A 16,451-nucleotide genomic window follows, 5' to 3' on the forward strand; every position below is an offset into this window, starting at 1 on the left:
TATGTAATTTTGTCTTTTAGCAATGTCCTCCAACCGATCTGAGTTTCAACTCCGATGCCAACAAACAACAGAGGCAGCTAATAGCAGAACTAGAGAACAAAAACAGGTGGGAATGTATTTGACTGTCACTTTATGAAGAAACATGAAGCAATTTAAAAAAAAACTGTACTAAATATTTTCTTTATTAGTTAATCAGATTTATTGTATGCTCATAATTTAAGAATTTAGTGAATTATAAGTAAATAGATTTCAGTTTATGTTGGTCACCGGGATCTGCTTTCAGAAAGTCATTTTCCGGCAGATTTTAAATCTCCATTTTGTTGTGTCTTCTGATCCCTCAGAGAGATCCTCCAGGAGATCCAGAGGCTACGTCTGGAGCATGAGCAGGCCTCCCAGCCCACCCCAGAGAAGGCCCAGCAAAACCCCACACTTCTGGCCGAACTCAGGCTCCTTAGGTACCACATATCCAGCTATATTACCCACCTACACTGTATCTTATAGGAGAGATCATTACCCACCTATATCTAATAGGAGAGATCATTACCCACCTAAATCTAATAGGAGAGATCATTACCCACCTAAATCTAATAGGAGAGATCATTACCCACCTAAATCTAATAGGAGAGATCATTACCCACCTAAATCCAATAGGAGAGATCATTACCCACCTACAGTATATATTATAGGAGAGATCATTACCCACCTAAATCTAATAGGAGAGATCATTACCCACCTACAGTATATATTATAGGAAAGATCATTACCCACCTACAGTATATATTATAGGAGAGATCATTACCCACCTATATTTAATAGGATAGATCATTTCCCACCTATATATAATAGGAGAGATAGTTGCCCACCTATATCTAAAGGTAGAGATCATTACCCACCTACAGTATATCTTATAGGAGAGATCATTACCTACCTATATCTAAAGGGAGATATCATTGCCCACCTTCATCTAATAGGAGAGATCTTTACCCACATATCTAAAGGTAGAGATCATTACCCACCTACAGTATATCTTATAGGAGAGATCATTACCTACCTATATCTAAAGGGAGAGATCATTACCCACCTTCATCTAATAGGAAAGATCATTACCCATCTTTATTTAATAGGATAGATCATTACCCACTTATATCTAAAGGGAGAGATCATTACCCACCTACAGTATATCTTATAGGAGAGATCATTACCCACCTACATCTAATAGGAGAGCTCATTACCCACCTAAATCTAAAGGGAGAGATCATTACCCACCTACAGTATATCTTATTGGAGAGATCATTACCCACATAAATCTAATAGGAGAGATCATTACCCACCTATATCTAAAGGGAGAGATCATTACCCACCTACAGTATATCTTATAGGAGAGATCATTACCCACCTACATCTAATAGGAGAGCTCATTACCCACCTAAATCTAAAGGGAGAGATCATTACCCACCTACAGTATATCTTATTGGAGAGATCATTACCCACATAAATCTAATAGGAGAGATCATTACCCACCTATATCTAATAGGAGAGATCATTACCCACCTACAGTATATATTATAGGAGAGATCATTACCCACCTAAATCTAAAGGGAGATATCATTACCCACCTTCATCTAATAGGAGAGATCATTACCCATCTATATATAATAGGAAAGATCATTACCCACCTATAGTATATCTTATAGGAGAGATCATTACCCACCTATATATAATAGGAAAGATCATTACCCACCTATAGTATATCTTATAGGAGAGATCATTACCCACCTAAATCTAAAGGGAGAGATCATTACCCACCTAAATTTAATAGGAAAGATCATTACCCACCTATAGTATATCTTATAGGAGAGATCATTACCCACCTACATCTAATAGGAGAGATCATTACCGACCTAAATCTAATAGGAGAGATCATTACCCACCTATATCTAAAGGGAGAGATCATTACCCACCTACAGTATATCTTATAGGAGAGATCATTACCCACCTACAACTAATAGGAGAGCTCATTACCCACCTATATCTAAAGGGAGAGATCATTACCCACCTACAGTATATCTTATTGGAGAGATCATTACCCACCTAAATCTAATAGGAGAGATCATTACCCACCTATATCTAATAGGAAAAATCATTACCCACCTATATCTAATAGGAGAGATCATTACCCACCTACAGTGCATTCGGAAAGTATTCAGGAAATGTATGAAAATAAGAAACTGAAATATCACCTTTACATAAGTTTTCAGACCCTTTACTCAATACTTTGTTGAAGCACCTTTGGCAGCGATTACAGCCTAGAGTCTTCTTGGGTATGACGCTACAAGCTTGGCACACCTGTGTTTGGGCAGTTTCTCCCATTCTTCTCTGCAGATCCTCTCAAGGTCTGTCAGGTGTGGATGTGGAGCGTCACTGCACAGCTATTTTCAGGTCTTTCCAGAGATGTTCGAACGGGTTCAAGTCCGGGCTCTGGCTGGGCCACTCAAGGATATTCAGAGACTTTTCCCAGAAGCCACTCTTGCATTGTCTTGTCTGTGTGCTTAGGGTTGTTCTCCTGTTGGAAGGTGAACCGTCGCCTGTCTGAGGTCCTGAGTGCTCAGGAGCAGGTTTTCATCAAGGATCTCTCTGTACTTTGCTCTGTTCATCTTTCCCTCGATCCTGACTAGCCTCCCAGTCCCTGCCGCTGAAAAACATCCTCACAGCATGATGCTGCCTCCATCATGCTTCACCATAGGGATGGTGCCAGGTTTCCTCCAGACGTGACGCTTGGCATTCAGGCCAATGAGTTCAATCTTGGTTTCATCAGACCAGAGAATCTTGTTATGGTCTGAGAGTCCTTTAGGTGCCTTTTGGCAAACTCCAAGCGGGCAGTCATGTGCCTTTTTCTGAGGAGTGGCTTCCATCTGTCCACTCTACCATAAAGGCATGATTGGTGGAGTGCTTCAGAGATGGTTGTCATTCTGGAAGATTCTCCCATCTCCACAGAGGAAATCTGGAGCTCTGTTAGAGTGACCATTGGGTTCTTGGTCACCTCCCTGACCAAGGCTCTTCTCCCCCGATTGCTCAGTTTGGCTGGGCGGCCAGCCCTAGCGTTGGTGGTTCCAAACGTCTTCCATTTAAGAATGATGGAGGCCACTGTGTTCTTGGGGACCTTCAATGCTGCAGACATGTTTTGGTACTCTTCCCCAGATCTGTGCCTCGACACAATCCTGTCTCTGAGCTCTACGGACAATTTCTTCGATCTCTTGGTTTTTGCTCTGACATGCACTGTCAACTGTGGGACCTTGGATAGACAGGTGTGTGCCTTCCCAAATCATGTCCAATCAATTGAATTTACCACAGGTGGACTCCAATCAAGTTGTAGAAACATCTCAAGGATGATCAATGGAAACAGGATGCACCTGAGCTCAATTTCGAGTCTCATAGCAAAGGGTCTGAATACTTATGTAAATAAGGTATTTCTGTTTTTTATTTTTAATACATTTGCAAATAATTATAAAAACCTGTTTTCGCTTTGTCATTATGGGGTATTGTGTGTAGATTGATTGAGGACAAAAATGTATTTAATCAGTTTTAGAATAAGGCTGTAATGTAACATCATGTGGAAAAAGTGAAGGGGTCTGAATACTTTCCGAATGCACTGTATATCTTCCTGCTATAGGTACTGTGTGTCTATAGCTACTGTGTGTCTATAGCTACTGTGTGTGTGTCTATAGCTACTGTGTGTCTATAGCTACTGTGTGTTTAGCTGTGTGTCTATAGCTACTGTGTGTCTATAGCTACTGTGTGTCTATAGCTACTGTGTGTCTATAGCTACTGTGTGTCTATAGCTACTGTGTGTCTATAGCTACTGTGTGTTTAGCTGTGTGTCTATAGCTACTGTGTGTCTATAGCTACTGTGTGTCTATAGCTACTGTGTGTCTATAGCTACTGTGTGTCTATAGCTACTGTGTGTCTATAGCTACTGTGTGTCTATAGCTACTGTGTGTCTATAGCTACTGTGTGTCTATAGCTACTGTGTGTCTATAGCTACTGTGTGTCTAGCTGTGTGTCTATAGCTACTGTGTGTCTATAGCTACTGTGTGTCTAGCTGTGTGTCTATAGCTACTGTGTGTCTATAGCTACTGTGTGTGTGTCTATAGCTACTGTGTGTCTATAGCTACTGTGTGTGTGTCTATAGCTACTGTGTGTCTATAGCTACTGTGTGTTTAGCTGTGTGTCTATAGCTACTGTGTGTCTATAGCTACTGTGTGTTTAGCTGTGTGTCTATAGCTACTGTGTGTCTATAGCTACTGTGTGTTTAGCTGTGTGTCTATAGCTACTGTGTGTTTATAGCTACTGTGTGTTTAGCTGTGTGTCTATAGCTACTGTGTGTCTATAGCTACTGTGTGTTTAGCTGTGTGTCTATAGCTACTGTGTGTCTATAGCTACTGTGTGTTTAGCTGTGTGTCTATAGCTACTGTGTGTCTAGCTGTGTGTCTATAGCTACTGTGTGTCTAGCTGTGTGTCTATAGCTACTGTGTGTCTATAGCTACTGTGTGTCTAGCTGTGTGTCTATAGCTACTGTGTGTCTATAGCTACTGTGTGTGTGTCTATAGCTACTGTGTGTCTATAGCTACTGTGTGTGTGTCTATAGCTACTGTGTGTCTATAGCTACTGTGTGTTTAGCTGTGTGTCTATAGCTACTGTGTGTCTATAGCTACTGTGTGTTTAGCTGTGTGTCTATAGCTACTGTGTGTCTATAGCTACTGTGTGTTTAGCTGTGTGTCTATAGCTACTGTGTGTCTATAGCTACTGTGTGTTTAGCTGTGTGTCTATAGCTACTGTGTGTCTATAGCTACTGTGTGTTTAGCTGTGTGTCTATAGCTACTGTGTGTCTAGCTGTGTGTCTATAGCTACTGTGTGTTTAGCTGTGTGTCTATAGCTACTGTGTGTCTATAGCTACTGTGTGTTTAGCTGTGTGTCTATAGCTACTGTGTGTCTAGCTGTGTGTCTATAGCTACTGTGTGTCTAGCTGTGTGTCTATAGCTACTGTGTGTCTATAGCTACTGTGTGTCTAGCTGTGTGTCTATAGCTACTGTGTGTCTAGCTGTGTGGCTATAGCTACTGTGTGTCTAGCTGTGTGTCTATAGCTACTGTGTGTCTAGCTGTGTGTCTATAGCTACTGTGTGTCTATAGCTACTGTGTGTCTAGCTGTGTGTCTATAGCTACTGTGTGTCTAGCTGTGTGTCTATAGCTACTGTGTGTCTATAGCTACTGTGTGTCTAGCTGTGTGTCTATAGCTACTGTGTGTCTAGCTACTGTGTGTCTAGCTGTGTGTCTATAGCTACTGTGTGTCTATAGCTACTGTGTGTCTAGCTGTGTGTCTATAGCTACTGTGTGTCTATAGCTACTGTGTGTCTATAGCTACTGTGTGTCTATAGCTACTGTGTGTCTATAGCTACTGTGTGTCTAGCTGTGTGTCTATAGCTACTGTGTGTCTATAGCTACTGTGTGTCTAGCTGTGTGTCTATAGCTACTGTGTGTCTAGCTGTGTGTCTATAGCTACTGTGTGTCTATAGCTACTGTGTGTCTAGCTGTGTGTCTATAGCTACTGTGTGTCTATAGCTACTGTGTGTGTGTCTATAGCTACTGTGTGTCTATAGCTACTGTGTGTGTGTCTATAGCTACTGTGTGTCTATAGCTACTGTGTGTTTAGCTGTGTGTCTATAGCTACTGTGTGTCTATAGCTACTGTGTGTTTAGCTGTGTGTCTATAGCTACTGTGTGTCTATAGCTACTGTGTGTTTAGCTGTGTGTCTATAGCTACTGTGTGTCTATAGCTACTGTGTGTTTAGCTGTGTGTCTATAGCTACTGTGTGTCTATAGCTACTGTGTGTTTAGCTGTGTGTCTATAGCTACTGTGTGTCTATAGCTACTGTGTGTTTAGCTGTGTGTCTATAGCTACTGTGTGTCTAGCTGTGTGTCTATAGCTACTGTGTGTTTAGCTGTGTGTCTATAGCTACTGTGTGTCTATAGCTACTGTGTGTTTAGCTGTGTGTCTATAGCTACTGTGTGTCTAGCTGTGTGTCTATAGCTACTGTGTGTCTATAGCTACTGTGTGTCTATAGCTACTGTGTGTTTAGCTGTGTGTCTATAGCTACTGTGTGTCTATAGCTACTGTGTGTTTAGCTGTGTGTCTATAGCTACTGTGTGTCTAGCTGTGTGTCTATAGCTACTGTGTGTCTATAGCTACTGTGTGTCTATAGCTACTGTGTGTTTAGCTGTGTGTCTATAGCTACTGTGTGTCTATAGCTACTGTGTGTTTAGCTGTGTGTCTATAGCTACTGTGTGTCTATAGCTACTGTGTGTTTAGCTGTGTGTCTATAGCTACTGTGTGTCTATAGCTACTGTGTGTCTAGCTGTGTGTCTATAGCTACTGTGTGTCTATAGCTACTGTGTGTCTAGCTGTGTGTCTATAGCTACTGTGTGTTTAGCTGTGTGTCTATAGCTACTGTGTGTCTATAGCTACTGTGTGTCTATAGCTACTGTGTGTTTAGCTGTGTGTCTATAGCTACTGTGTGTCTATAGCTACTGTGTGTTTAGCTGTGTGTCTATAGCTACTGTGTGTCTATAGCTACTGTGTGTCTATAGCTACTGTGTGTCTAGCTGTGTGTCTATAGCTACTGTGTCTATAGCTACTGTGTGTCTAGCTGTGTGTCTATAGCTACTGTGGGTCTATAGCTACTGTGTGTCTAGCTGTGTGTCTATAGCTACTGTGTGTCTAGCTGTGTGTCTATAGCTACTGTGTGGCTATAGCTACTGTGTGTCTAGCTGTGTGTCTATAGCTACTGTGTGTCTAGCTGTGTGTCTATAGCTACTGTGTGTCTATAGCTACTGTGTGTCTAGCTGTGTGTCTATAGCTACTGTGTGTCTAGCTGTGTGTCTATAGCTACTGTGTGTCTATAGCTACTGTGTGTCTAGCTGTGTGTCTATAGCTACTGTGTGTCTATAGCTACTGTGTGTGTGTCTATAGCTACTGTGTGTCTATAGCTACTGTGTGTGTGTCTATAGCTACTGTGTGTCTATAGCTACTGTGTGTTTAGCTGTGTGTCTATAGCTACTGTGTGTCTATAGCTACTGTGTGTTTAGCTGTGTGTCTATAGCTACTGTGTGTCTAGCTGTGTGTCTATAGCTACTGTGTGTCTAGCTGTGTGTCTATAGCTACTGTGTGTCTATAGCTACTGTGTGTCTAGCTGTGTGTCTATAGCTACTGTGTGTCTAGCTGTGTGGCTATAGCTACTGTGTGTCTAGCTGTGTGTCTATAGCTACTGTGTGTCTAGCTGTGTGTCTATAGCTACTGTGTGTCTATAGCTACTGTGTGTCTAGCTGTGTGTCTATAGCTACTGTGTGTCTAGCTGTGTGTCTATAGCTACTGTGTGTCTATAGCTACTGTGTGTCTAGCTGTGTGTCTATAGCTACTGTGTGTCTAGCTACTGTGTGTCTAGCTGTGTGTCTATAGCTACTGTGTGTCTATAGCTACTGTGTGTCTAGCTGTGTGTCTATAGCTACTGTGTGTCTATAGCTACTGTGTGTCTATAGCTACTGTGTGTCTATAGCTACTGTGTGTCTATAGCTACTGTGTGTCTAGCTGTGTGTCTATAGCTACTGTGTGTCTATAGCTACTGTGTGTCTAGCTGTGTGTCTATAGCTACTGTGTGTCTAGCTGTGTGTCTATAGCTACTGTGTGTCTATAGCTACTGTGTGTCTAGCTGTGTGTCTATAGCTACTGTGTGTCTATAGCTACTGTGTGTGTGTCTATAGCTACTGTGTGTCTATAGCTACTGTGTGTGTGTCTATAGCTACTGTGTGTCTATAGCTACTGTGTGTTTAGCTGTGTGTCTATAGCTACTGTGTGTCTATAGCTACTGTGTGTTTAGCTGTGTGTCTATAGCTACTGTGTGTCTATAGCTACTGTGTGTTTAGCTGTGTGTCTATAGCTACTGTGTGTCTATAGCTACTGTGTGTTTAGCTGTGTGTCTATAGCTACTGTGTGTCTATAGCTACTGTGTGTTTAGCTGTGTGTCTATAGCTACTGTGTGTCTATAGCTACTGTGTGTTTAGCTGTGTGTCTATAGCTACTGTGTGTCTAGCTGTGTGTCTATAGCTACTGTGTGTTTAGCTGTGTGTCTATAGCTACTGTGTGTCTATAGCTACTGTGTGTTTAGCTGTGTGTCTATAGCTACTGTGTGTCTAGCTGTGTGTCTATAGCTACTGTGTGTCTATAGCTACTGTGTGTCTATAGCTACTGTGTGTTTAGCTGTGTGTCTATAGCTACTGTGTGTCTATAGCTACTGTGTGTTTAGCTGTGTGTCTATAGCTACTGTGTGTCTAGCTGTGTGTCTATAGCTACTGTGTGTCTATAGCTACTGTGTGTCTATAGCTACTGTGTGTTTAGCTGTGTGTCTATAGCTACTGTGTGTCTATAGCTACTGTGTGTTTAGCTGTGTGTCTATAGCTACTGTGTGTCTATAGCTACTGTGTGTCTAGCTGTGTGTCTATAGCTACTGTGTGTCTATAGCTACTGTGTGTCTAGCTGTGTGTCTATAGCTACTGTGTGTTTAGCTGTGTGTCTATAGCTACTGTGTGTCTATAGCTACTGTGTTTCTATAGCTACTGTGTGTTTAGCTGTGTGTCTATAGCTACTGTGTGTCTATAGCTACTGTGTGTTTAGCTGTGTGTCTATAGCTACTGTGTGTCTATAGCTACTGTGTGTCTATAGCTACTGTGTGTCTAGCTGTGTGTCTATAGCTACTGTGTCTATAGCTACTGTGTGTCTAGCTGTGTGTCTATAGCTACTGTGGGTCTATAGCTACTGTGTGTCTAGCTGTGTGTCTATAGCTACTGTGTGTCTAGCTGTGTGTCTATAGCTACTGTGTGGCTATAGCTACTGTGTGTCTAGCTGTGTGTCTATAGCTACTGTGTGTCTAGCTGTGTGTCTATAGCTACTGTGTGTCTATAGCTACTGTGTGTCTAGCTGTGTGTCTATAGCTACTGTGTGTCTAGCTGTGTGTCTATAGCTACTGTGTGTCTATAGCTACTGTGTGTCTAGCTGTGTGTCTATAGCTACTGTGTGTCTATAGCTACTGTGTGTGTGTCTATAGCTACTGTGTGTCTATAGCTACTGTGTGTGTGTCTATAGCTACTGTGTGTCTATAGCTACTGTGTGTTTAGCTGTGTGTCTATAGCTACTGTGTGTCTATAGCTACTGTGTGTTTAGCTGTGTGTCTATAGCTACTGTGTGTCTATAGCTACTGTGTGTTTAGCTGTGTGTCTATAGCTACTGTGTGTCTATAGCTACTGTGTGTTTAGCTGTGTGTCTATAGCTACTGTGTGTCTATAGCTACTGTGTGTTTAGCTGTGTGTCTATAGCTACTGTGTGTCTATAGCTACTGTGTGTTTAGCTGTGTGTCTATAGCTACTGTGTGTCTAGCTGTGTGTCTATAGCTACTGTGTGTTTAGCTGTGTGTCTATAGCTACTGTGTGTCTATAGCTACTGTGTGTTTAGCTGTGTGTCTATAGCTACTGTGTGTCTAGCTGTGTGTCTATAGCTACTGTGTGTCTATAGCTACTGTGTGTCTATAGCTACTGTGTGTTTAGCTGTGTGTCTATAGCTACTGTGTGTCTATAGCTACTGTGTGTTTAGCTGTGTGTCTATAGCTACTGTGTGTCTAGCTGTGTGTCTATAGCTACTGTGTGTCTATAGCTACTGTGTGTCTATAGCTACTGTGTGTTTAGCTGTGTGTCTATAGCTACTGTGTGTCTATAGCTACTGTGTGTTTAGCTGTGTGTCTATAGCTACTGTGTGTCTATAGCTACTGTGTGTCTAGCTGTGTGTCTATAGCTACTGTGTGTCTATAGCTACTGTGTGTCTAGCTGTGTGTCTATAGCTACTGTTTGTTTAGCTGTGTGTCTATAGCTACTGTGTGTCTATAGCTACTGTGTTTCTATAGCTACTGTGTGTTTAGCTGTGTGTCTATAGCTACTGTGTGTCTATAGCTACTGTGTGTTTAGCTGTGTGTCTATAGCTACTGTGTGTCTATAGCTACTGTGTGTCTATAGCTACTGTGTGTCTAGCTGTGTGTCTATAGCTACTGTGTCTATAGCTACTGTGTGTCTAGCTGTGTGTCTATAGCTACTGTGGGTCTATAGCTACTGTGTGTCTAGCTGTGTGTCTATAGCTACTGTGTGTCTAGCTGTGTGTCTATAGCTACTGTGTGTCTATAGCTACTGTGTGTCTAGCTGTGTGTCTATAGCTACTGTGTGTCTAGCTGTGTGTCTATAGCTACTGTGTGTCTATAGCTACTGTGTGTTTAGCTGTGTGTCTATAGCTACTGTGTGTCTAGCTGTGTGTCTATAGCTACTGTGGGTCTATAGCTACTGTGTGTTTAGCTGTGTGTCTATAGCTACTGTGTGTCTATAGCTACTGTGTGTCTAGCTGTGTGTCTATAGCTACTGTGTGTCTATAGCTACTGTGTGTCTAGCTGTGTGTCTATAGCTACTGTGTGTCTATAGCTACTGTGTGTCTATAGCTACTGTGTGTCTATAGCTACTGTGTGTCTATAGCTACTGTGTGTTTAGCTGTGTGTCTATAGCTACTGTGTGTCTATAGCTACTGTGTGTTTAGCTGTGTGTCTATAGCTACTGTGTGTCTATAGCTACTGTGTGTTTAGCTGTGTGTCTATAGCTACTGTGTGTCTATAGCTACTGTGTGTTTAGCTGTGTGTCTATAGCTACTGTGTGTCTATAGCTACTGTGTGTTTAGCTGTGTGTCTATAGCTACTGTGTGTCTAGCTGTGTGTCTATAGCTACTGTGTGTTTAGCTGTGTGTCTATAGCTACTGTGTGTCTATAGCTACTGTGTGTTTAGCTGTGTGTCTATAGCTACTGTGTGTCTAGCTGTGTGTCTATAGCTACTGTGTGTCTATAGCTACTGTGTGTCTATAGCTACTGTGTGTTTAGCTGTGTGTCTATAGCTACTGTGTGTCTATAGCTACTGTGTGTTTAGCTGTGTGTCTATAGCTACTGTGTGTCTAGCTGTGTGTCTATAGCTACTGTGTGTCTATAGCTACTGTGTGTCTATAGCTACTGTGTGTTTAGCTGTGTGTCTATAGCTACTGTGTGTCTATAGCTACTGTGTGTTTAGCTGTGTGTCTATAGCTACTGTGTGTCTATAGCTACTGTGTGTCTAGCTGTGTGTCTATAGCTACTGTGTGTCTATAGCTACTGTGTGTCTAGCTGTGTGTCTATAGCTACTGTGTGTTTAGCTGTGTGTCTATAGCTACTGTGTGTCTATAGCTACTGTGTTTCTATAGCTACTGTGTGTTTAGCTGTGTGTCTATAGCTACTGTGTGTCTATAGCTACTGTGTGTTTAGCTGTGTGTCTATAGCTACTGTGTGTCTATAGCTACTGTGTGTCTATAGCTACTGTGTGTCTAGCTGTGTGTCTATAGCTACTGTGTCTATAGCTACTGTGTGTCTAGCTGTGTGTCTATAGCTACTGTGGGTCTATAGCTACTGTGTGTCTAGCTGTGTGTCTATAGCTACTGTGTGTCTAGCTGTGTGTCTATAGCTACTGTGTGTCTATAGCTACTGTGTGTCTAGCTGTGTGTCTATAGCTACTGTGTGTCTAGCTGTGTGTCTATAGCTACTGTGTGTCTATAGCTACTGTGTGTTTAGCTGTGTGTCTATAGCTACTGTGTGTCTAGCTGTGTGTCTATAGCTACTGTGGGTCTATAGCTACTGTGTGTTTAGCTGTGTGTCTATAGCTACTGTGTGTCTATAGCTACTGTGTGTTTAGCTGTGTGTCTATAGCTACTGTGTGTCTAGCTGTGTGTCTATAGCTACTGTGTGTCTATAGCTACTGTGTGTCTAGCTGTGTGTCTATAGCTACTGTGTGTTTAGCTGTGTGTCTATAGCTACTGTGTGTCTATAGCTACTGTGTTTCTATAGCTACTGTGTGTTTAGCTGTGTGTCTATAGCTACTGTGTGTCTATAGCTACTGTGTGTTTAGCTGTGTGTCTATAGCTACTGTGTGTCTATAGCTACTGTGTGTCTATAGCTACTGTGTGTCTATAGCTACTGTGTGTCTAGCTGTGTGTCTATAGCTACTGTGTGTCTATAGCTACTGTGTGTCTAGCTGTGTGTCTATAGCTACTGTGTGTCTATAGCTACTGTGTGTCTAGCTGTGTGTCTATAGCTACTGTGTGTCTATAGCTACTGTGTGTCTATAGCTACTGTGTGTCTATAGCTACTGTGTGTGTGTCTATAGCTACTGTGTGTCTATAGCTACTGTGTGTTTAGCTGTGTGTCTATAGCTACTGTGTGTCTATAGCTACTGTGTGTCTAGCTGTGTGTCTATAGCTACTGTGTCTCTAGCTACTGTGTGTCTAGCTGTGTGTCTATAGCTACTGTGTGTCTAGCTGTGTGTCTATAGCTACTGTGTGTCTATAGCTACTGTGTTTCTAGCTGTGTGTCTATAGCTACTGTGTGTCTAGCTGTGTGTCTATAGCTACTGTGTCTCTAGCTACTGTGTGTCTAGCTGTGTGTCTATAGCTACTGTGTGTCTAGCTGTGTGTCTATAGCTACTGTGTGTCTATAGCTACTGTGTGTCTAGCTGTGTGTCTATAGCTACTGTGTGTCTAGCTGTGTGTCTATAGCTACTGTGTGTCTATAGCTACTGTGTGTCTATAGCTACTGTGTGTCTAGCTGTGTGTCTATAGCTACTGTGTGTCTAGCTGTGTGTCTATAGCTACTGTGTGTCTATAGCTACTGTGTGTCTAGCTGTGTGTCTATAGCTACTGTGTGTCTAGCTGTGTGTCTATAGCTACTGTGTCTCTAGCTACTGTGTGTCTAGCTGTGTGTCTATAGCTACTGTGTGTCTAGCTGTGTGTCTATAGCTACTGTGTGTCTATAGCTACTGTGTGTCTAGCTGTGTGTCTATAGCTACTGTGTGTCTAGCTGTGTGTCTATAGCTACTGTGTGTCTATAGCTACTGTGTGTCTATAGCTACTGTGTGTCTATAGCTACTGTGTGTTTAGCTGTGTGTCTATAGCTGCTGTGTGTCTATAGCTACTGTGGGTCTAGCTGTGTGTCTATAGCTACTGTGTGTCTAGCTGTGTGTCTATAGCTACTGTGTGTCTAGCTGTGTGTCTATAGCTACTGTGGGTCTATAGCTACTGTGTGTCTATAGCTACTGTGTGTCTATAGCTACTGTGTGTCTATAGCTACTGTGTGTCTATAGCTACTGTGTGTCTAGCTGTGTGTCTATAGCTACTGTGTCTATAGCTACTGTGTGTCTAGCTGTGTGTCTATAGCTACTGTGGGTCTATAGCTACTGTGTGTCTAGCTGTGTGTCTATAGCTACTGTGTGTCTAGCTGTGTGTCTATAGCTACTGTGTGTCTATAGCTACTGTGTGTCTAGCTGTGTGTCTATAGCTACTGTGTGTCTAGCTGTGTGTCTATAGCTACTGTGTGTCTATAGCTACTGTGTGTCTAGCTGTGTGTCTATAGCTACTGTGTGTCTAGCTGTGTGGCTATAGCTACTGTGTGTCTAGCTGTGTGTCTATAGCTACTGTGTGTCTAGCTGTGTGTCTATAGCTACTGTGTGTCTATAGCTACTGTGTGTCTAGCTGTGTGTCTATAGCTACTGTGTGTCTAGCTGTGTGTCTATAGCTACTGTGTGTCTATAGCTACTGTGTGTCTAGCTGTGTGTCTATAGCTACTGTGTGTCTAGCTACTGTGTGTCTAGCTGTGTGTCTATAGCTACTGTGTGTCTATAGCTACTGTGTGTCTAGCTGTGTGTCTATAGCTACTGTGTGTCTATAGCTACTGTGTGTCTATAGCTACTGTGTGTCTATAGCTACTGTGTGTCTATAGCTACTGTGTGTCTAGCTGTGTGTCTATAGCTACTGTGTGTCTATAGCTACTGTGTGTCTAGCTGTGTGTCTATAGCTACTGTGTGTCTATAGCTACTGTGTGTCTAGCTGTGTGTCTATAGCTACTGTGTGTCTAGCTGTGTGTCTATAGCTACTGTGTGTCTAGCTGTGTGTCTATAGCTACTGTGTGTCTAGCTGTGTGTCTATAGCTACTGTGTGTCTATCTAGTTTTTTTTAAATTCACCTTTATTTAACCAGGTAGGCCAGTTGAGAACAAGTTCTCATTTACAACTGCGACCTGGACAACATAAAGCAAAACAGTGCGACAAAAACAACAACACAGAGTTACACATGGAATAAACAAACATACAGTCAATAACACAATCGAAAAATCTATATAGAGTGTGTGCAAATGAAGTAAGGAGGTAAGGCAATAAATAGGCCAATAGTGGCGAAGTAATTACAATTTAGCAATTTACACTGGAGTGATATATATGCAGTTGAGGATGTGCAAGTAGAAATACTGGTGTGTAAAAGAGCAGAAAAATAAATATGGGGATGAGGTAGGTAGTTGGTTGGATGGATGGGCTATTTACAGATGGGCTGTGTACAGCTGCGGTGATCGGTAAGCCGCTCTGACAGCAGACGCTTAAAGTTAGTGAGGGAAATATAAGTCTCCAACTTCAGTGATTTTAAAAAATGAGTTCCAGTCATTGTCAGCAGAGAACTGGAAGGAAAGGCGGCCAATGCAGGTGTTGGCTTTGGGGATGACCAGTGAAATATACCTGCTGGAGCGCGTGCTACGGGTGTGTGTTGCTATGGTGACAATTGAGCTGAGATAAGGCGGAGCTTTACCTAGCAAAGACTTATAGATGACCTGGAGCCAGTGGGTTTGGCGACGAATATGTAGCGAGGACCAGCCTACAACAGCATACAGGTCGCAGTGGTGGGTAGTATATGGGGCTTTGGTGACAAAACGTATGGCACTGATAGACTGTATCCAGTTTGCTGAGTAGAGTGTATGATGCTATTTTGTAAATGACATCGCCGAAGTTAAGGATCAGTAGGATAGTCAGTTTTACGAGGGTATGTTTGGCAGCATGAGTGAAGGAGGCATTGTTGTGAAATAAGAAGACGATTCTAGATTTAACTTTTGATTGGAGATGCTTAATGTGAGTCTGGAAGGAGAGTACAGTCTAGCCAGACACCTAGGTATTTATAGTTGTCCACATATTCTAAGTCGGAACCGTCCAGAGTAGTGATGCTAGTCGGGCGGGCGGATATGGGCAGCGATCGGTTGAAGAGCATGCATTTAATTTTACTAGCATTTAAGAGCAGTTGGAGGCCACGGAAGGAGTGTTGTATGGCGTTGAAGTTCGTTTGGAGGTTTGTTAACACAGTGTGTAAAGAAGGGCCAGATGTATACAGAATGGTGTCGCCTGCGTAGAGGTGGATCAGATAATCACCAGCAGCAAGAATGACATCATTGATGTATACATAGAAAAGAGTCGGCCCGAGAATTGAACCCTGTGGCACCCCCATAGAGGCTGCCAGAGGTCCGGACAACAGGCCTTCCGATTTGACACACTGAACTCTATCTGAGAAGTAGTTGGTGAACCAGGCGAGGCAGCCATTTCAGAAACCAAGGCTGTTGAGTCTGCAGATAAGATTACAGTGATTGACAGAGTCGAAAGCCTTGGCCAGGTCGATGAAGACGGCTGCACAGTACTGTCTTTTATCGATGGCGGTTATGATATCGTTTAGAACCTTGAGCGTGGCTGAGGTGCACCCATGACCAGCTCGGAAACCAGATTGCATAGCGGAGAAGGTACGGTGGGATTCGAATTGGTCGGTGATCTGTTTGTTTACTTGGCTTTTGAAGATTTTAGAAAGGCAGGGCAGGATGGATATAGGTCTGTAACAGTTTGGGTCTAGATTGTCTCCCCCTTTGAAGAGGCTATGACCGCGGCCGCTTTCCAATCTTTAGGAATCTCAGATGATACGAAAGAGAGGTTGAACAGACTAGTAATAGGGGTTGCAACAATGGCGGCGGATAATTTTAGGAAGAGAGGGTCCAGATTGTCTAGCCCAGCTGATTTGTAGGGATCCAGATTTTGCAGCTCTTTCTGGACATCATCTGTGTCCCCCCCAGTTGCTGCGGGGGGGGGGGGGGGGGACACAGAGCTGTTGGCCGGGGTTGGGGTAGTCAGGTGGAAAGCATGGCCAGCCGTAGAGAAATGCTTATTGAAGTTCTCGATTATCGTGGATTTATCAGTGGCGACAGTGTTTCCTAGTCTCAGTGCAGTGGGCAGCTGGGAGGAGGTACTCTTATTCTCCATGGACTTTACAGTGTCCCAAAACGTATTGGAATTAGTGCTGCAGGATGCAAATTTCTGTTTGAAAAAGCTAGCCTTTGCTTTCCTAACTGACTGTGTATTGGTTCCTGACCCAAAGATAATCTATGTAACATTTTGATTGCCACAGGCACTTTCACTGATTGATTGGCAATCTGGCTATAATATCTGTCT

At 42.6% G+C, this 16,451-nt stretch overlaps 1 protein-coding gene across 1 annotated transcript in view; it reads left to right on the forward strand.

Annotated features, from left to right (window-relative positions):
- Positions 1-23: 23 nt before the first annotated feature.
- Positions 24-16,451, forward strand: part of LOC120038708 (dystrobrevin beta-like) — a gene marked incomplete at its 5' end in the record, with an annotated part of 29,974 nt that continues 13,546 nt past the window's right edge. Inside the window, 2 exons of the mRNA XM_038984372.1 lie at positions 24-106; positions 342-455. Coding sequence (XP_038840300.1) covers positions 24-106; positions 342-455 — 197 coding nt within the window. The remainder of the gene's footprint in view (positions 107-341; positions 456-16,451) is intronic.

This window comes from Salvelinus namaycush, unplaced genomic scaffold (genome assembly GCF_016432855.1).
Source record: "Salvelinus namaycush isolate Seneca unplaced genomic scaffold, SaNama_1.0 Scaffold2341, whole genome shotgun sequence".
In the NCBI taxonomy this organism is placed as follows: Eukaryota; Metazoa; Chordata; class Actinopteri; order Salmoniformes; family Salmonidae; genus Salvelinus; species Salvelinus namaycush.